The 21,112-nt window shown below is 39.6% G+C and overlaps 1 protein-coding gene across 6 annotated transcripts in view; it reads right to left on the bottom strand.

Annotated features, from left to right (window-relative positions):
• Nucleotides 1-21,112, bottom strand: part of ENPP3 (ectonucleotide pyrophosphatase/phosphodiesterase 3) — a 75,149-nt gene that overhangs the window by 14,058 nt on the left and 39,979 nt on the right. For all 6 annotated transcript variants that reach the window (XM_075924190.2, XM_075924185.2, XM_075924184.2 and 3 more), the window contains 6 exons: nucleotides 17,039-17,166; nucleotides 15,071-15,137; nucleotides 9,956-10,043; nucleotides 8,883-9,055; nucleotides 8,752-8,803; nucleotides 7,863-8,017 (listed from right to left, as the gene is read on the bottom strand). In XM_075924190.2, the coding sequence (XP_075780305.2) occupies nucleotides 7,863-8,017; nucleotides 8,752-8,803; nucleotides 8,883-9,055; nucleotides 9,956-10,043; nucleotides 15,071-15,137; nucleotides 17,039-17,166 (663 nt within the window). The remainder of the gene's footprint in view (nucleotides 1-7,862; nucleotides 8,018-8,751; nucleotides 8,804-8,882; nucleotides 9,056-9,955; nucleotides 10,044-15,070; nucleotides 15,138-17,038; nucleotides 17,167-21,112) is intronic.

Raw genomic sequence — 21,112 nt, 5'->3', positions numbered from 1 at the left:
GTCGGAACAGTGTGCCTGTTATTTTGAAAGATATTTCGAAATAACGGCCGTGCTGTCAAGATGCGGAATAGCTATTTTGGGGTACTGGAAGTATCCCGAAATAGCACCACAGTGTAGTCATACCCTTATTGTCTTGGCCTTCATTAAACTTCTGGCAAAGAGTTCCACAAGCTGACTATGAAGAAATATTTCCTTTTGTTTGCTTTGAACCTGCTGCCTGTTAATTACATTTGGTGACCCCTCATTCTTGTTTTATTATGAGTAAATAACACTTCCTTATTCACTTTCTCCACACCACTCACAATTTTATAGACCTCTAACATTCCTTAGACATCTCTTTTGCAAACTGAAAATTCCCAGTCTTATTAATCTCTCCTCAGATGGAAGCAGTTCCACAACTCTAATAATTTTTGTTGTCTTTTTCCATACCTTTTCCAGTTCCAACATATATTTTTGAAATGGGGCAACCACATCTGCACACAGTATTCAAGATGTGGATGTACCATGGATTTATATAGATATAATATGAGATTTTTCTGTCTTATTCTACATCCCTTTCCTACTGATCCCCTACAACCTGTTAGCTTTTTAGACTGCCACTGCACATTGAAGGGATGTTCCCAGAATACTATATACAATAACTCCCAGATCTCTTTATGGAGTGGTAACAGCTAAGATAGACCCCATTATTTTCTGTGCCTGGTCGGGATTACGTGTTCCTACGTGCATCTAGTTTGCAATGATCAATACTGATCAATCTCATAAATATCAATTGATTAATATCAACATTATCAATAGTGTCAGTTTCTGCAAGGCCTCTAAGTATAGCCCCAAGAAGATATTATTAGAGGAATCTAATCACAAGGTGACAAACATATGAATAAATGAGGCAAGGACTATCTTGGAGAGAAAATATCATATGTTTTTTTCACCAAGGCCAAATGAGAATGTGCTCCTAATTATGGCTGCTCCCTGAGCATCCAGGAACAGCCCAAGATCTATCTACAACATCTAAGTCATGCATCTGGACTACAGATGGCATTTAAACTTCCCTGGTCAGAGGAACCAATATAAATCCCACTAACTCTTCTAGTAGCTTGTACCAAGCCACCAACATTATTTTACTCTTCTCTACATGCACAGTAATTCTCACCAAGTCTTACATTTCTGTCGGGGGTATTTACTCTAATTCTCCAGTCAAACCAAAAGGATAGAGATGTAGAGCAAGTGGTCATGTGCACCCTGAATGTATTTCAACCCATATTTTTTCACTGTCTCTCCTACTTACCTCTTCTACAAATTGAATAGGAAGGGTAATAATATAGATCTACATTGTACTTTTCAGGAGAGCACTCTTTAGTTAGAGAAATAAGTACCCACAAATAAGTGAGAGATGGGAGAGGAACCAATCAACTCTTGCTAGGTTCCACAACCAAATCAACAAAACCTTATAATCAGCAATATCAACAGTTGTTGACAAATCTAAAATAATCATCACCCTTTGCTAGAAAGAGATTCTGAGCTAATCCAGTCAATGCATACCATACCCAAATGACTTTGGTCAAAGAAATCAGAAGACTTAAAAAAACCACAAGAGTTGCTAAGCCAGAATCTACAGAATGACTTTTCCATCCCTGCAAAATGCGAGATTTGTTATTGGTCAACAGTTAGGTAGAATGTATGTATCATGCAGTGGTTTCTTAAGCAATGATCTTCATCAGCTATACAGACAAACTCTGTTTCAATAGGGTTAGATTCCAAAGAAGACTTTCATCCCTGGAGCTATAGCTGTATCCTTCTTATTTCCTCTATCCCAGGCCACATGGTAAAGCATGGCGGCCTAGGAAGGAAAACCCAGTTACAACTACTTTAAAAGACTATTCCATAGATGAAATTACACAATCCATTCTCCAGTTCATGTAACAGAAATAAGTTTTTTCAAACAACCCAGTAATTAATGTTTCCAGATGCACAATTTATTTTCATTACATGAGAGACTAACTATAGTATTCCACAGCTGCTGTGGTCTGCTGTCAATTTTCAGCCACTTCCAGGAGGGTTTTTTTTGTTTGTTTGTTTCTGTGGTAATACCAGCAGAAAAAAAGTCTTAACCCATAAAAAAACAAAGGCCCCATAATCCCATTGCTCTGAGGACTTTTTTTGTCAGAAATCATAAAATACCAAACAAGTCTCAAGCCTGCTTTTATCACAGTGCTGTGCAGATTAGATTACTGAAAGAAAAGATTCAAAAGCTAATTTAACTTGCAATATTTTTATACTAAACAAAAAATCCTTGCATGTAATTTTCTTTAACCACAAACATACTCTAGAGTCTGTAGAGGGCCTACAGCAAACTCGGAAAGGCAAATAAAATTATAGTGTTCCAGTGTGCAAATTCAACTCACAACCAACAAAATATTATAAAGGATTCCATAGCTTTGAATTCTGCTCTCTAACAACAGAGTTAGCATCCCAGCCTGTTACATGCTGATTAATGAGTTGTGGAAAAAGGAGCTCATTCTTCTCTAAAATATCAATGGGTGGGAGAGGTGGGTGGCTTGATGCAACCAATTCCTTCCTTTGGAGGAGATGAGTATGTTACCTCAGAAATTCATTCCAAGCACCAATAGTTTTAAGTCAGTGGTCATCAACTAGTAAATCAGGATCTACTGGTAGATTTTGGAGACTCTGACAGGTGATTCTTACAGGTTTGGCCAGGAAGCTATCAAGTGCTGGCAATTCAGTTGCTCCTGTACCCGCTGTCATGCTGTTCCTAACCTCTGCCTTGAAGGTGCCCCCTTTGAAGCCTCCTGCTTGCTGTGCATGGTGTGGGAAGGAAAAGGGAGAAGGGGAAGATGTCTGAGTGTCTCTTCTCCCCCCACTTCTGTACCTTATCTCTATACACAGAGGCTGTGTCTACATTGGCACCCTTTTCCGGAAATGCTTAAAGTGTCTACATTGGCAGGATGCTTTTCTGCAAAAGCACTTTTTCCGGAAAAGCGTCCGTGGCCATTGTAGACGCACTTTTCCGGAAAAAAGCCCCGATCGTCATTTTTGTGATCGGGGCTTTTTTGCAGAAAAGACTACTGTGCTGTCTACACTGGCCCTTTTCCAGAATAGTTTTTCCAGAAAAGGACTTTTGCCCGAACGGGAGCAGCACAGTTTTTCCGGAAAAGCACTGACAATTTTACAGTAGATCGTCATTGCTTTTCCGGAAAAGCAAGCGGCCAGTGTAGACAGCTTTCAAGTTATTCCGGAAAAGCAGCTGCTTTTCCGGAATAAGTGGCCCAGTGTAGACACAGCCTCTAGAGAGAAGGGGCTGGAGGGAACTTGGCGATGCAAATCTCTGTCACTCTCACACACTGTGTATGTCTCTGTCATTCTCACAAACCCACACTGTCCTTCACTCTCATCTCCCGACCCAACACATACGTGGGTGGTTGTTGTTACTTATTTCTGCTTGCAAAGTGAGTTATTTTTGGTTTTTGACTGGTCTGTGCATTTCATAATTTTCATTTCTCTCTTACGCTTAATTTAATTCTTTGAGCAGTGAGTTCTAAAATGCCTAAACTGTCATGACTGGAGTAATTATCCCTGGGGAAACTGCTGCTCCTGGAAGTGGCTGGCATGTCCCTACAGCCCCTGAGAAAGGCAGAGCAGGGGGTCTCCACATGTTGTCCTTGCCTGCAGACACCACTCCTGCAGCTCCCATTGATCAATAATGGGGAGCCATGGACAGTAGAAGCTGTGGGCTCAGTGCATGTAGATGAGGGGCAGCATATGGTGCCATGGAGCCATTGCTGTGCATGCTAGATGCTTTCAGGAGTGGTGCAGGGCCAGGGCAGGAGTAAGCCTGCCTTAACCCTGCTGCTCCACCACCTAGAAGCTGTCTCAATTAAATGGTGCCCAGCCAGCATCTACTTCTTGAACCCTTATCCCATCCCTGAACCTCCTCCTGAACCCAACCTCCTGCCCCAGGCATGAGCCCCCCTGCACCCAAACTCCTTCTCAGAGCTTGCACCCTGAAACCCCTCCTGGACCCTAATCCCTTGCCCTGGGCTAAGCCCTGAGCCCCTCCCACACACCAAATTCCTTGGCTTAAGACCAGAGCCTGCACCTCAACCCCCTACTTCAGCTTGATGAAAATGAGTGAGGATGGAGGAGAGGAAGAGGAACAGAGTGAGCAGGGGGGAGGCTGTGGAGAAGAGGTGGATCAGGGGCAGGGCCTCAAATAAGGGGCAGGAAGAAAGTGGAGCAAGGGTATTTGGGTTTGAGGTAGATCTTACATTGCACTTAAATTGGAAGAGTGATCTTGTGGTTAAAAAGGTTGGAAACCACTGGTTTAAGTCTTATATATTTCTCTGATTCTGAGTCATAGGTAACAGAAAATCCAGCTGCTGTTACTGGTATATTGTCTGTAATTATGATAAGATGAATATTTATGACTGCATATTAATACCAAGTCAGAAAGAATTGTTCAATCATAACATGCTCATCACACAAAAAGACAATTACATACAAGAACTTTTTAGCCCTACACTGCCCCCTTTGCACTGTTCCTGACTAATCAGCCATTTGAGGAAATCTACAGGAAATGGAGTCAGCAAAACCTCAGCACTTGTCTGAACTTCACAGTGGATTGACTCTGCAACAATCAATCCACCGACCATCAATTTATTGCATCGGCTATAGATGCGATAAATCTATCTCCAAAAGCGCTGGTACTCCATCAAAGCCAGAAGAACAGCCAGCATCGACAGGAGAACAGCCCTCGTCAACCTTACTGCACACAAGATACCATGGACAGTATGTCAACTACAGCTACGCGATTGTGTAGCTGAAGTAGATTAATGGTGCAGGTGAGTGTAGACTGCTTCTTTTTGTTGTCCTGCTTGAGTGTCTCTGTATCAGTCTGGCAGTCCAAACACACTAACTCAGAGGCACTGCTAATCACTGGGCATCATTTCTCTGGATTAGAAGTAACCCAGGATGTATTGCTCATTTTGAGAAAAACCATCTCCATGGACCTTGGCATCACCATAGTATTGTGCCCAAAGCACACAAATGGAGACAGCTACTGAAGCCACCTATGACTCATCTATTGGTAGAAGTAATGAGGCTTTTGTCCTGCTTTCTCATATTAAAAACTCCTGTTTCTTCTAATTAGTTATATTTAGTTAAACCCAACCAGAACTGCAATTAATCACATAGGTTTAGAAAATGTAATCTACTCCTTACATTTGTAACTTTTTTCCATGTTATTTTCTTGAATATTATTAGAGGGGGAACTTTTATCAACTCTATTTTATAATCTTCTCACAGATGGTATAATTTGAACTACTGATTTTTGGTTCTTATAGTCCACTCCAGACACATCAGAGCCCTTTTCATTCAGTACTCATCTATGATGGAGTATGAACCTTTCAGTGAAACACCCACAACTTGAGTTAAGGCTGGTCAAAAAAATTCCATCAAAACTGTTTCTACAAGAGAAAATGGAGTTTTCAAGAAAATATTTTTAAAGTGCTTTCTTTGAAAAAGTTTATGTTTTTTAACCCCCTCAGCATAGTATGTTTAAAAGAATTTCCTCCAAAACTGTATTTCTACAAGGAGGAGACATATATATATCATGTTATAAAACAAATACAGATTTCCATTTAGCTGAAAAATCCATTTTAAAACTATTTCTCATGGGGAATAAAAGCAGGCTAAATTATAGTGAAAAAGGTATGCAAACTCACCATTCATTTTGTAAACCTTGTCAACCCCCAAACAGTTGGTTCAAGAGATTCATGAAAACATAAACTCTACAAGATTCATCCATCTCCAGTTGTAATTATAGCATGTATCAATCATCCTGTTTATGCATTGTATATATACACGGAAGACATTTGCAACAGAAACTGCTTTAGTCTAAATTACTCAGTACAGTAGTTTGTTTGTTTTGGAAAGGCTTCTTGGCAGAGAAAGCTAATGATAAGCTTAAGAAAACTTACAAGGACCCATTCTTGGCAATCAGAGTTTGTCTTTTTTCTCAGGGATTGAGAAGCAAATTGGAGCCTGTGTGCATGACTACCATCGACTAGCCAAGAGAAAGCACTCATTTTTTTTCCTGTTAGTAGCATTTATTTTCACATTTATTATTATTTTCTCTCACTGTTCATATTCCATTCCCCACTTTCACCCTTTGCAACTGTATAGTGGTTTTCATTCAATGGTCAGCAGGCCAATTGGGCAAGTCATGGCTCAACAGTCCCGCCATCCCCCATAGTCCTGGGGAGGAGGTAAAGGGATCCATAACCTGGCCCATGTATAGTCATGATCACTTCTTCCTGCTGCAAATGGCCAGCCTCCCATGAGTCACTTCCTACATCCACATCTCTTTCTTCAATTTGGGGCTTGCGCACCCTCTCAGCATGCAGTTTGCAATCAGCCCCAACAGTTTAATTAGTCAAATAAGCATTCCTCAACTCTCTTCCTAGTGCCCAGTAATCTTCCTTCAGCAAGGAGCAAGAAAGGGGAAAAGGTCAGTCCTTTATCTTCCCGGTTGGGTCTGGCTATAGTCCAGACTACTTCTTGTGGATCACTTTGCCTCTAAATTCTGCAACCCACCTACTCCTCCTTCATTCTCTTCTCTCTCCCTGCCACCCCCAGACTGACCGAGTGAGTCCCCTTTGAACAGATCTTCCATTTGGACTATGCTTCACAGCTCCTGAGACGACGGGCAGGACCCACTTTGCCCAGTACTGCTGTTTTATTCCCTGCAGTTAGACATCCATGGCAGGCTCATACTAGCTGACTCTGGCTCACAGGGATCACACTAAGGGATTGTTTAACTGCAGTGTAAACATTTGGGTTTGGGTTGCAGGCAGTGGGGACCACAGATTCTCTGGGCCCTGGGCAAGATGAGGAGGTGGCTAGTTCTGTGCCCCTGGAAGATGTGAGGCCTCAAGCAGAAGGAGCAGGGCTGTGACTAGCTTCCCTCAGGTGGCCCTCTGGCCCTGAGCATGCTGCACCTACCACAGGAAACCCTCAGAGCTGCCTGAAGCATGCCATGTGGGGCTCCAGTGTCAATTTAAAAGGCCTAGGGTTCCAGCCGCCACCACTGCTGCAGTAGCAGTGGAAGTGGCCAGGAGCCAGGAGCCCTTTTGAATTGCCAGGCCCTAGGCTGCAGCATACACTCAAGACTCTGTGAGATCATATTATCGCAGAGTTTGAGATGCAGCCTGAGCTCAAATATCTACATTGCAATTGAAGAGCCCCTTTGCTTGAATCAACTGGCATGGGCCAGCTGCAGGTTTTGAATTGCACTATAGACTCACCGTTAATCTCTGTATTGGGTCCGTAAATGCTATCACAGACCCTAATGCAGGTTCTGCACTTCTGTTTGCCTATCCTGATTATTTACCCATTTTACAAAAACAGGTGTAGATGAACCATCTTAATGACCGTGCTTCAGTGTTTGCATCTTTTATGCCCCTATCAAGTGGCCATTTCCATATTTTGAAATAATTTTTCAGGTATGCAAGGTATGATTAATTCTGATTATTTTTCATATTGTTTTTCAAGATAAGATGGATTTGGACAATTCAGATGTATTTAAAAAGCATTACAAATATGTTGCTTAAACCCCCTGCCACCACTTGAAACCAAACACTGAATAGGAATTGTATTGCTTTGGGGCAATTTCATAAATGTAAACACAACTTGTTCTATTCTCATAAGAAAAAATATTAAATTGCAAGAAAGAAATCATTTGGAAGAGTCATATAATGTCCTCTGGTTTATACCAATGTCCCTAATGAATGCTCTACATTTTCAGAAAATAGGGTTATGAATGATCAGTATATTTGTTAACGTACAGTTTTATTGACAGTGTATGCACTCCACAGTGGCATCCAGAGGTTGTGACTGTATCCACTCACATACTGATGATGGTAAAGAAGGCAGTAGGTGTTTTGCTTCTTTAGAACTCTAGGTCTCCCATAGGGCAAAGTATAAGTTTCCACTTTCTTTACTAGAATGTAAACAATAGTTACTGAGTTTTTTACTTGTGAAAAGACTTTTCTTGGCAGAAAGGCATATGGAATGAGGACTAAATATACGCCAAACAGAATGATATTTTAATTGATTAAAATATGTACAATCTAAATATAAAATGTTTATTAAGGATTTGTACTTCTGGATATTTGAAATTGTGGAACAATATTTTTCATGGTATGTTTAAAACATAAGTTACTCAAGAGTGACAGAGCAAATATCACAAAAAGCCAGGCCTTGATTTTCCTCTAATTTATGGTAAGTTTACACTGATATAGTTCTGTGGGCTTCAGTGTGTCAGTGAAGTATAAATCAGGCTCTATCTGATAATCCAAAATAATCCAGTTATGCCCCTTCTTCCCCAGATGAAGGGCAAGAGATGGCCGAGAGGCTGGGAACAGTAGTTTTATCTCCTGTTTTGCTAAAGTAACTTGGGCCTGACCTAAAACCCACAAAAGCCAGTTGGCATCTTTCCATTACCTTTAATGAGATTTGGGTCAGTGTCCTAAAGAGATTCTCAGCCAACCTCTTCTCCATAGCAAGGAAAGGGAAGGGAGGTTATTAATTATGGGCTAGATTTGTTCATCTTAACCTATCTTCATTAAGCACTTTATTCTGCAAAGAGTCCCACTGAGATCATCATATAAAATAAAAAAACCCAAGAGTGTAGACTTTAGATCACCCTTGCTCCTTTTATTTCTAACAACTTACTTGCTTCGGAGGTGAGATTTAATCTTTGATTTATTGCTTCCCAATTTGACATCTGTAAAATATAATATTAAAGGATTGTTAAGAAGAATTCATATTCTGATTAAAAATAGAACTCTGGAGCCATTACTTACTTGTAGGGCACACTTGCATCCTAACTGATCCACAGGAGTTGATGTGGTAAAAGGGCATGAAGAAGGAGATGATTCTTCTTTTGACTGAGATGGATTATAGAAAGGTGCCTTCAGAAGATGATTTAAACTGCCATGAGTTCCATTGTTTGGTACAGGCTGAATATGCAGCACATCTGATTAAACAGGTTACAAAACATTTGAAAATTTTGCAAAAACATCCTGATGCCCTACAGAAGAAAATACCATGAATTTTATTTGCCTGGCAGCTAATCCTTAATGCATTCCTTCTAAATATGACAGTACTATTTCAATTAACGGAAGTGCTTGGGTAACCAACCATAAATGCACATGGATAAATGAAATGCCAAATAATAAAAGGTTGAGTTATTCAGGATTTAACAAAAACAAAAGTAAATATTTAAAATCTAATCCAGAAGTGCAACAAACAATTAAGAAACTGTCTAATTAACCAATTCCTTGTAAGTCGGGCAGTTGAGCTTGCAATTTGTTAAATATGAAAGGACTAATACAGTAGAACATATTCTACAGTATAACAGCTATATGCTACATCTTATGTAAAAATTAAGAAGTAAGATGTTGCAGGTTGGACATTTCTGGGTAGTTTTTTATAGTTTCAAGTGGTGGTATATGCAGAAATTCCAATGATTTTAACCACGTGCTAGGTCATTATTTGAGATGGTTAAATTATATTATGAGGCATACTGGAATGTTTAGTTTTATGTGATCATTAAAAAAAATTACAGAAAATTACAACCTCAAACTTTGGGGTACAGTGGCCTAGCTAAAATTCTGACCAACAGCTGCAACTATTTGTAATGTTCCTGTCCCAAGATGACCACCAGGAGCTCCCATCTGAGCTCATGCGTATTTGCAGCTCATTGCTCATATAATTGTTAGGAGCACTATGCAGCTAATGAGTGTGGGTGAGGTGAGACATTTAGTACAGTTTCTACTAATCTTATGTACTGTTTGTCTTACTTATCTCAAAATTCATTAGTATCTGAAAACCCACTCATGCATTACCAACTGCAACACAAGTTGTCTATACTCACCACACATTAGATTATAAAGCTCAATGTTTTCAAAAGGTTCCACTTCAGTTTTTTCTTTAAAGCTTGGGCCATATGCTATGAAGATAGCCTGAATTGTAATAATAAAAGCTGTTATCTCAAGGAATGCAACTAGACAGGAGTTAGACTGGAAGAGAACTAAGAGTATGGGGCAGATTCTGCACTCTGTCACAATAGTTAAAATCAGTGGGTTTATTCTGATGGAAGAGAGCAGAATTTGGTCTTTCAATAACATGTCTTATGCACCTAATTACAAAAGGAATTTACCAGCTTTAGGTCACAAACAGGTAGGCACCTCCCTATAACCAGGGCTTCCTAGTAAAGGGGAGGCCACCAGCACCCGAACTATGTCCCCCACCTTTGCATCACCCTTTATCGCCAATCCTGCACCTTCATACCACCACCTTCTCCTGAGGCCCTGCTCCCAAACTACCTCTTCTCCCAAGACCTTGCTTACTTTCCCCCATCTCTCATCCCCACAGCCTGTATAAAGGTAGGGGCATGGTTCACTGACTCCCCTGTTCCTGTATACTCTGCCTGCAGTCTATACTCGGGCACATATCTCCATCCGTGAGAGGGTCATGGCTGATTACATACCCTTGTCAGTACAGTGTCTCCCATTAGCTATCTTAGGCTATGTCTAGACTGCAAGCCTCTTTCGAAAGATACTTTCGAAAGAGCCTCTTTCGAAAGAGAGCATCTAGACTGCACGTTGAACTTTCGAAAAAGCGGCTTGCTTTTTCGAAAGAAAGCATCCAGTGAGTCTGGATGCTCTATTTCGAAGAAGCCCTATTTACATTGAAGAACGCCTTCTTTCGAAAGAGGAACTTTCGAAAGAAGGCGTTCTTCCTCGTGAAATGAGGTTTACCGCCATCGAAAGAAAAGCCGCGTTCTTTCGATTTAATTTCGAAAGAACGCGGCTTGAGTCTGGACGCAGGTGAGGTTTTTTCGAAAAAAGGCTACTTTTTTCGAAAAAACCCCTGAGTCTGGACACCGCCTTAGAGGCTGCCCATTGAGGGTGTGTCTAGACTACAGGGTTTTTTCAAAAAAAGTGGCCTTTTTTTGAAAAAACTTCCCCTGCATCTAGACTGCCATTGCATTCTTTCGAATTTAAATCGAAAGAACGCAGTGGTTTTTTTGACTGCAGTAAACCTCATTTTATGAGGAAAAACGCCTTTTTCGAAAGTGCTCTTTTGAAAAAAGGCGCTATATAATGCAAATTGTGCTTTTTCAAAAGAGAGCATCCAGACTGCCTGTGTACTCTCTTTAAAAAAGTGGCTTGCTTTTTCAAAAGTACTGGTTGTAGTCTAGGCACCCTTTTTCGAAAGAGGCTTTTTCAAAAGTATCTTTCAAAAAAGCCTCTTTCGAAAAAGGATTGCAGTCTAGATGTAGTCCTAGTGTACTAACTTTGTGAATTGCAGTCTGAGGTGCCTATCTGTTCACATGCATTCTATAGGGAGCCTAGGCATCTAACTTAGGCTTTCAGAATTGCTGTTTTGTTCCTGTGATTTTCCAGGGCCTACAAGTTACAATCCCTATGTGAATCTAGCCCTAAGTGTTTTAGGCTCTTATGTCCTATTTTCAATATTGACTTAGGCAATTTAAACCTCACTGAAAGATGATTAGACTTACACTCCTAAACACCTAAAGTCACTTTTGATAATGAGCCTGAGGCTTTTAAGTCACTTAGGGTGTGTCTAGACTACAGAGTTTTGTCAACAAAACTATACCCTGCGTCTACACTACCGCTGAGTTCTGTCGACATAACGTCGACAGAACTCAGCAGTTTTGTCGATGCTGGTAAACCTCATTTTATGAGGCATAACGCCTTCTGTCAACAGAGTTCTGTCGACAGAAGGTGTTATTGCATGTAGGGTTGTGTCTAGACTATAGGGTTTTGTCAACAAAGCAGCTTGCTTTGTCGACAGAACTGAATGTAGTCTAGACGCTCTTCGTCAACAGAAGCTTTGTCGACAAAACTTCTGTCGACAAAACTTCTGTCGACAAAACTTCTGTCGACAAAACCCTGTAGTCTAGACGTACCCTTAGACACACATGGAAGAATGAGAGAAAAGCCTATTCTCGCTTACAGACAACCCCCCAATCTGAAACGAATTCTTTCCGGTAACCATGCTACACAACCACATCATAAGCATCCAACCATGGTGTCAACTCTGCCCACATATCTATACAAGTGAATTCATCACTGGAGCCAACAACATAAACTACCAGATCAGAAGATTATTTAACTGCACATCCAATAATTTGATCTATGCCATCAAATGCCAGCAATGCCCCACTGCTCTATATATTGGACAAACTGGATAGTCCCTATGGAAAAGAATCAATGGACACAAATCAGGTATACATAACGGGACATACAGAAACCTGTTGGGGAACGCTTTAATCTTCCTAATCATTGTTTAAAAGATCTTCAAGTGGATGTCTTGTCACAAACCAATTCTACTAGCCAAATACACAGAGAGGCATTAGAATTACAATTCATCTGCAAGTTCAATTCTCATGCTAATGGCCTCAGTCGTGATGTGGGATGGTTGGGACACTACCAACCTAACATTCCATGAAGGTGCAGAGAGCTCTTTGTGTAGATTCCTGTGTTAGGAAGGATATTATCCATTGACTCTGATTCTTATCTGCTTCGTTTTAACCATCCAATTTTCAGGTGCTCCCTGATTCCCAGTTCTACCTTCCTGTTTTTCTCTTTGACATTTCCATACTCTCTGCTTCTTGTTTCCCACCCCCCTTCTCCTCCTCTCCTATTTATTTTGGGTATGCACATCCTAAACTCAAAACTCCGGTCATCTGAAGAAGTGGGCTGTGCCCACGAAATCTCATGATACCATCTACATGTTTTGTTAGTCTTTAGGGTACTGCAAGACTATTCATTGTTTTTTAAATTTTTCCTGTTTCTGACTAAGCATTTTGGAGCGCCAGTCCTAGCCTGGCTAGCCAACCTTGAGCTCACATTAGTGCTCTAAAAAAAGCTGCATAGACACCGTTTTGTAGTTATGGCCCAGGTAGAAGCTTGGGCTCCAAACCCCACTCCTCCTGAGCTACAGACCAACCTGCAACTCAAAGTACTGTCTGCACAGCCATTTTTAGAGCACTACCATAAGCACTGCAAACTCAACTCTATCAATCTGAGATAAGAAGCTCACTCCAAAATGCTGGATTTAATCTTTGTGAACATTTTTCTCTGCATGGCCTCTGTAGCTTAGCTCCATGATCTGGGCTGCTATTTATTAGTTTATTAAAATCCCAAACCACTGGACAGGTAATTTCAGTGGAATTTAGGATTCCAATAGAGGCCTGTGTGACTACTCTAAGAAGTTAAATCAGCGGAGCTACATTAATCAAGGGAATGTAACGCCCCACCTCCACTCCCACCCCCGACCATGTAAACACAGTGATACCCGTGGAAGAGGGCTTCTATTAAAATAGTCAGCTTGGTGCAGGGAGGTGATGTTCCTACACCAACAGAACAATGCTTTTTGATGATGCAGGGTAAGTCTATGCTGGTATAGTCTCTGTGGTGTAGATACACTCAAATATTCTCAGAGTTTTAATCCAAATATCCTTCCAGGATTTTCAAGTCATCACTTAAGCACTTATGTGCCTAAGAGTTAATGTGAGCATCCAAATGGAGGTTTTGGACATACTATTATAGCACTCTCAGAAACAGAGCACAGGGTGGATAAACAGATGAACAAGGACTGAATTCTGAAACAAATCTGTTACACAGAATGGCTTATTGCCAACGAAGAACAGAGAAAGCCAAACATGTAAATCTGTTTATCTTTTCCCATAAAACAATAACAGGAGGATGTCAAATGAAATTAAAAGGAACCACATTTAAAAGGGATATATGTACATACTTTTTATACTTAGCATAAAGGACCATTAAGTTGTGGAACTTAGTGTAGCAGGATATCACTGAGGCAAATAAAAGTGAATTATTTACATTTTACATGAATAATTATATAATATAATTTTAATTACGATTAAAAACTTTAGGGGCTGACAAGTCAATATAGTCAGGAAATAGTGTCAAAGTAGTACTGAACAATTAAGTGCATTATGGAAATGTCTACGCTTCTCTCAAGCATCCTGAACTTGATCACTGCAAGAGACAGGAGACATGTCCAGATGGACCAATGATCTGTTTTAGCATGGTATTTTTGTTCTTTTCTGAGGAAAGGGATTTTGTACTGACTAATATAGAAAGAATTCTTAATGTTTTCTGATAAGCACTTCTAAAGTACACAAACAGGATGCCGACAAAGGAAAATGTTATGCAAAATGCTCATTTGTTCTTACACATATTGTATCAGCAGAATGATTAATGTTCTTGATGAATACATTCCATCTGAAATGTAAATAAGCTGGAAAAAATTAGGCAATTTCGGATGATTATATTCTCAGGTGCTTTTAATATGGCTATGTGATTTCTGCAAACTTATGTTTCTCACCATGATGTGTTTAGTGTAGATACTGTAGTTTATAGGACTCATATTTTTAGATGCACTGAGTGATGATTAAACATTAGACTCTTAAGGCACGTCTAAACTACATTCCTCTTTCAAAAGATGAATGTTAATGAGGCCGATCAAAAATTCAGATGAAGCGTGGATTTACAAATCTTGCGTAGGTGTATGGGTTCTTTCAAAAAAGGTTTTTTTTTCCAAAAGAACCCCATCTAGACTGAGGTTTCTTTTTCGAAAAAGTGCTCTCATGTGATTATGCAAATGAAGCACGAGATTTGTATATCCGTGCTTCATTTGAATTTTCGTTTGGCTTTATTTACATTCCTTTTTCTAAAGAGGAATGTAGTTTACACATAGCCTCTAGGTGATACACAATCATAGGACTTGGCAAGCATAATTGAGGCTAGTCTGACCATTTGATCCTAGGTATATATGGTCTCTGTAGAGAGTAGATTTCCAGGGTTAAATGTCTGGATGTCAATGTAATAAAAGTCAGATTGCAAAAACTGTCATATACTGCACTGTATGGTTTATTTGCAATATGTAATTGGCTATACAGTGGAACATGAGATCTGAGAAGAAATCACCTTACCTCCATACTTTTAAGTTCATTGTCATAGCCATGATTACCTCCACCACAAAATGTATAATCTTTATTCCTAAGAAGAAACCAGTTTATATTGTAAGCAGCAGTAATACAAATACAATAATAATATCGGTTACCCCAGAAAAGTGGAGTTCTATCACCCCTGATAGAATTTTGCATAATATTTTGGTACTGATTTTCTATAACACAAGGCTGACTTTTGCAGAGGCCTCTGCTTTTCTTAAATCACGGAGGGTATGTCTACACTTGCACCCTCTTTCGATAGAGGGATGCAAATTAAGACATTCAAAATTGCAAATGAAGCTGGGATTTAACTATCCCGTGCTTCATTTGCATAATCATGTTATGGCACTACTTTGAAATAGCGCTATTTCAAAATAGAAAATGCGGTGTAGATTCGGTTATTTCGGGAGAACACCCTTCTTCCAAAATAACACTTATTACTCATAAAATGAGATTTAACAGTTATGAGGAATAAGAGTATGAGGAATAATAATGAGAGAAGGGTTTTCTCTCGAAATAACTGCATCTTAACAGCATCTGTTATTTCGAAATAGCGCTATTTCAAAATAGCGCCATAATGCAATTACGCAAATGAAGCGCGAGATATTTAAATCCCGGCTTCATTTGCAATTTCGAATGTCTTGATTTGCATCCTCTTGAAAGAGGGTGCAAGTGTAGACATACCCTCTGAGATTATATTAACCAGAAATTCACCCTCAGGATGCTAGCCTTCATACAGTGCATTTATGCTTCTGAAATAATCAGAGTACAAGGATGACCTCTGACCTGGGAAGTTCAAAACACCCACCAACTGCTAGTTTTGGGACTAGCTTTGCAATAGCCTTCCTTATATTCACATGTTCAAAAAAAGAGTTTTTATCTCTATATAAAATATATCCCTAAAGATTTGTGCCAGTTGGGCCAAAAAGTTCAAGCAGAATTTGCATCTGTAGTACATTTTCAACTGAAAATACAAATGGGATTTTAAAAAGTCTCATAATTTCTGACTTTCTGTGATTTAGCACCTTCATTTTTCCACCTGAAAATGTGTACACCTACATCATGTTCGTGATTTATTTCCGATGCCCTTATGAGTACACATACAATATACTGTTTTGAAAATCTACCCCCACGGAATTTATGGTGTGTGTATGTCTACAATATACACAGTTTCTGTACATTCACTATAATGGTAGCATAAATAACTACAACAGCTAAGATCATATAACTATTACCATTCTAACCATGCCTTTTTCAGTTAATCTTATCTTTCCAAATCATTCACTTTTTTTATATTCTTTTCAGGCTTAGTCTCTTCCCAAAGATGCCTTATCTTTTCAAGTCTGAGTAAAAATGAGGAAAATTTGGAGGAAATTAGACTTTCAGTATTACTTCCTCCCCCCTCCCCAATTTTTTGATAGCTCTGGCACTAGCATATCAGGAGATAGAAAGCTAACATTTGACAAGGTAAGAGTCCTCATCAAAAAGCATTTTGAATGTATCAGTGAAAACTGGTTTTGATGTGACTGAGTTATGAGTCTTTTAAAAATTGCAGCACTTTTTGCATGACAATTTCTGATTCATTGAGCATATCAGAAGCCAATTCTGGCAGCCCTATATGCTTAACTGATACAATGAGACATTTTGTTAAGATGCACAATGAACAAGGTGTTGATTTCCCTCACCTGCCATGTTGCTTTGAAAAGAAAACTCTATGAACACCACATAAAACAGTGGATACTTGGCTTACACAGATACACAACATCATGTCCTGTATATGTCCTCCTAAATATTCATCTAACAGTTTGGAAAGTCCAGTGTTCTAAGGATTAGCTATTGTCTTCACTGCACATAATGCAAGTCTTAAATGAAAAGCAAATGACACGTCTGTGAAGGAAATAAGACATCTTGAATCATAAGGGTAAGAATAATTTTACAGACATAATTTACCTAACAGCCAGCCACTGCCGGTCCACCAAAAGATGAACTTTGTCAATGCGAATGTTGTTAGCATAATGAAATCGCTTTGGCAAGTTGGGTGTCATGTAGGGTTTGAAATGCTGGTTGGATTTTCGGCACTGAAAAATAGGAAATGGTCCAATCGTGACATGACATGACATGACACTGAACACAAAAATATAATTCAACAATGGCGATAGATATTGTGGAGACTGGCATACTAAATATACTTTGCATATCGATTGATAGATAGAATAATAACATCTTCATTATCTTATTCCACCTGTTACAATATGCCTTTGACAAGATGTACCATAATATCTATTGTAAGTGTATCAGTCCTTCATAGGAGGCTGCTGTAAAGTTATCAATGAAGAAGTAATATTAAAGATATTTGTATATGTTATGGCTAATATTATTGACATTCATACTTGTAGTTAGTATACCATGTCACAGTCTACAAATTAGATGCTAAAGTTCTCTAAAAGTTAATGCTTTTCTGTGATCTTTTACCAGCTTACCATGTAATAAATAGGGAAGGGGAACATAACCTTCCACATGTCTATAAGGTATCATTTTGAAATCCTTAAAAAAAGGTCCAAAAACTGTTCCAAAGTGATTAAATCCAGTGGTTTTTCAAAACTCCCATGTGCTTTTGCTTCCCTAGCCCATTTTTTCAACAAAACCCATTAGCTCATGAGCACATTCCACAATGGTACAACCATTAGACATTTTACATTTTCTGACAGATTTTGTTGGGCCCTGGGCAAGATGAGAGGGGCTGGCTCTGGGCCCCCAGAAGAGGCAGGGCTTCAGGCAGAAGAGAAGGGGACTGAGGGAAACCTCCAGTGTTTCCTGGTTTTATAAACATAAAATGCTGGTGGCATTTTACAGGGCCCAGGGTTCCAGATGCTGCGGTTGCTGTTGTTGGCAGGGGCAGCAGTCAGGAGTCCCAGGCCCTTTTATATTGCTGGACTTGAGGGCAGCTGCCCTCGCAGCTTCCATCCAACCCCAATGGGGAGCTTCTTGTAAGATTTAGGAGTGATCTCAAATTGCCTTACCACAGAGTCCTTAAACAACACATAATCTAAGACTTCTTGTTCCCTTAGTTCATTAAATACTTCCCTGGCTTTTCCAGTCAACCTGATTAGCAGGGCAGGCATTCACTGCTCATCTGGGACCTCATGCAGAAAGCATAAGCATTCAAAGGTAGATAGAAATTTTTCTTTGTTTTCAGTAAATTTGTAAACAGAGCAAATCCTTTCTCAGTTTTTGCTATTGTGGAGGGGAAGAGCAGTTCCAGGCCGCAACAGCTTTCTCTACTCTTCCAAGATTTGCAGCTAAAGTCTGGTTTTTTCTTATTGCATCTGGTGGACCAGCTCCTCAGCAACCAGCCGTTCCATATTCCTTGAAAATATGGGATTCTCTTTATTTCAACAGCTGCTCTCTTCATATCAGCCATTGGTATGCAATTGGTCATTTTCAGTCTTTGTTCATATTCAAGTTGCTGTGTATTTGCTGCCAGCTGCATTATATTTCCATTCTATGAGAGCAGTGTTCCTGACTTCTGATTGCTGGCCACCAACAGATTTTTCAGCTCAGTGGCTTTTTTCTTAAAGCCCCTTTTGTGAATACAAATCTTCCAGGGTTTCAGAGGGCAGCCAAATTAGTCTGTAACAGGAAAAACTTACAAAACAACAAATAGTCTGGTAGCATTTAAAAAAACTAACAAAATATGCAGATGGTATGATGAGCTTTCATGGACACAGTCGAATCTGAAGAAGTGAGCAGTGCTCATGAAAGCTCATGATACCATCTACATGTTTTGTTAGTTTTTAAAGTGCTACCAGACCATTTGTTATTTTTAAATCTTCCAGGGTTTTTCTGTCAAGGCTCTCAATATACAACTCAGATCTTGCCCAATAATCATGCTATTATAAGAATGAAGGAAAGAAAGAAAAAAAGAAAGAAAGGCTTGTAGAAATGATGGAATAAACTGTCAGCTTGTTAAGTCTCAGGTTGCTTCCTTAGTCCCCTGCTTAGAATGCTCCCATTAGTCCATAGTCCAGGAGTTTCTGCCAAGTGAAGGAAACCCCATTGTTCTCACTGTAGAAAATTACAGGTAACAAGATGGTGTTTGGAGTCACATGGGTCAGTCACAGGTCTATGTATGATTCACTTAGGCTATGTCTACACTACAGAGTTTTTTCGGAAAAATGGCTGTTTTTCTGAAAAAAAACTTCACTTACGTCCACACTGCAATCATGTTCTTTCGGAAAAAAAAAATCAAAAGAACAGAAGGGTTTTTTCAACATTAGTTTACCTCTTTCTATGAGGACAAAGCCTTTCTGAAAGAGCTCTTTTGAAGAAAGAGGAAAAAGCACAGGCACCCTGGTGGCCACTCCATCCATAGTAATCACAGCTTAAATGCAAGATGCTTTTTCAATGCGCTTTTGCAGTGTGAACACTCTTTCAGAAAAAGTTTTTCAAAAGATCTCTTCCAGAAAAGCTTCTTCCGAAAGAAGCCTGCAGTCTAGACAAAGCCTTATTCAAAGCAGAAGCCATAACCCATTTTCCCACTAGTACATTCATAGGAAAGTCCGTTAAGTGTAGATAGACTTCTTCCATTGTGAGTGAAGTGTTCTTTGATGAGCTATTTAATTTGAATAGTTTCTTCAAGATGTGCAGGCTATATACCACAGGGCAAACATTTGAAATCTAGGTATAAAATCAATACTCATAACTTGACATACAAAAATGATACATGCATACAAATAGTATAATCATATTCAGCAAATCATTATTTTCTATTGAACTTTACTTGACATACTTTGTATAAATTTTGTTGCAGTTATATAACAGTGGTAGCAACAATGATCTACACGGTCATATTTTAATCAGAAAACATCACACTGCCTAGGTATGAACAAACAAAACCAACCCATTCACTAAACTGATAACTTCACTTTATAATTGACCACAACTGACTGGAAAGCTTAAGCTTTCTGAAATTCCTTAAAACCAGCATATATTTCTTATTTGAAATGTGTAATAGGAATGTTTTTTAAATAGTGATGCAACTGTAAAAATCCAGGAGCTCCTAATAATTCTGATTGGGAGATGCTGTGTTTAAGGAGGAATTGCTTGATGGTTACCTGTTCTGTTCATTCCCTCTGGGGAACCTGGCATTGGCCACTGTCATAAGACAGGATACTGGGCTAGATTTACCTTTGGTCTGACCCAGTATGGCTGTTTTTATATTTTAATGTCAATACTAGACCCAGAAGGTCAGCTTAAGGTGTGCAAATCCAGCTATGTAAATAACATAGCTGGACTCAGCATAACCTTAAAGCGAGCTTGGCAACGTCTTCACAGTGGGAGATCAATGGGAGCAAACATTCCTGTCAGCTTACCTCACTCCTCGCAACTGCGAGGATTACTGGTGCCAACCAGGGGCATCCTCACCACTTGATTTACAGGGTCTTTACTAGACCTGCTTAAATGAGTACTAGAACATTGATCTCCAGCACAGTACGTGGTGACATTGCCTAAGAATCTGGTCCAAGATCTTCAGCAGCTAGAGCTATGCACTCTGGTACAGGTTGAACCAGACCAGCACCCCTGGGACCTGACTGGAGCTGAATCAGAGAATTTAGTGAACCACAGGTGGTCAATATGCTCTAGCAGCATTACCAGCACTTCAACTGCTTACTGAGCTCTTAGAAGATATTTAGAAGTAAATTAGAACCAAACAGTAGCACAGAACGCTGAGAGCTGGAACCAGTGGCCATAAATATACTTTATGGAATCACAGGAAACTTGGCCACGCACATGAGAAGTGGACTTCCAACTAAGTAAAATCATGCCAGATCACGGAGGCTGCCAGACTAGAGAGGTTCAACCTGTAGTATTAACCTGTGAAATGAGAAGAAGTAAGCTTGGACAATGAAATAAGCTACTGAGATTGATAATATATATATATATATTAGAAAATGGTTCACTAATATGGCCACATGACACCTTTTATACATGCTATGACATAAGGTCATTTTTTAAACTCCACCT

This window comes from Pelodiscus sinensis, chromosome 3, assembly GCF_052426305.1.
Source record: "Pelodiscus sinensis isolate ZL-2025 chromosome 3, ASM5242630v1, whole genome shotgun sequence".
NCBI lineage: Eukaryota > Metazoa > Chordata > Testudines > Trionychidae > Pelodiscus > Pelodiscus sinensis.
The sequence above is the reverse complement of the archived record's forward strand: the minus strand, read 5'-3'. Positions and strand labels throughout refer to the sequence as shown.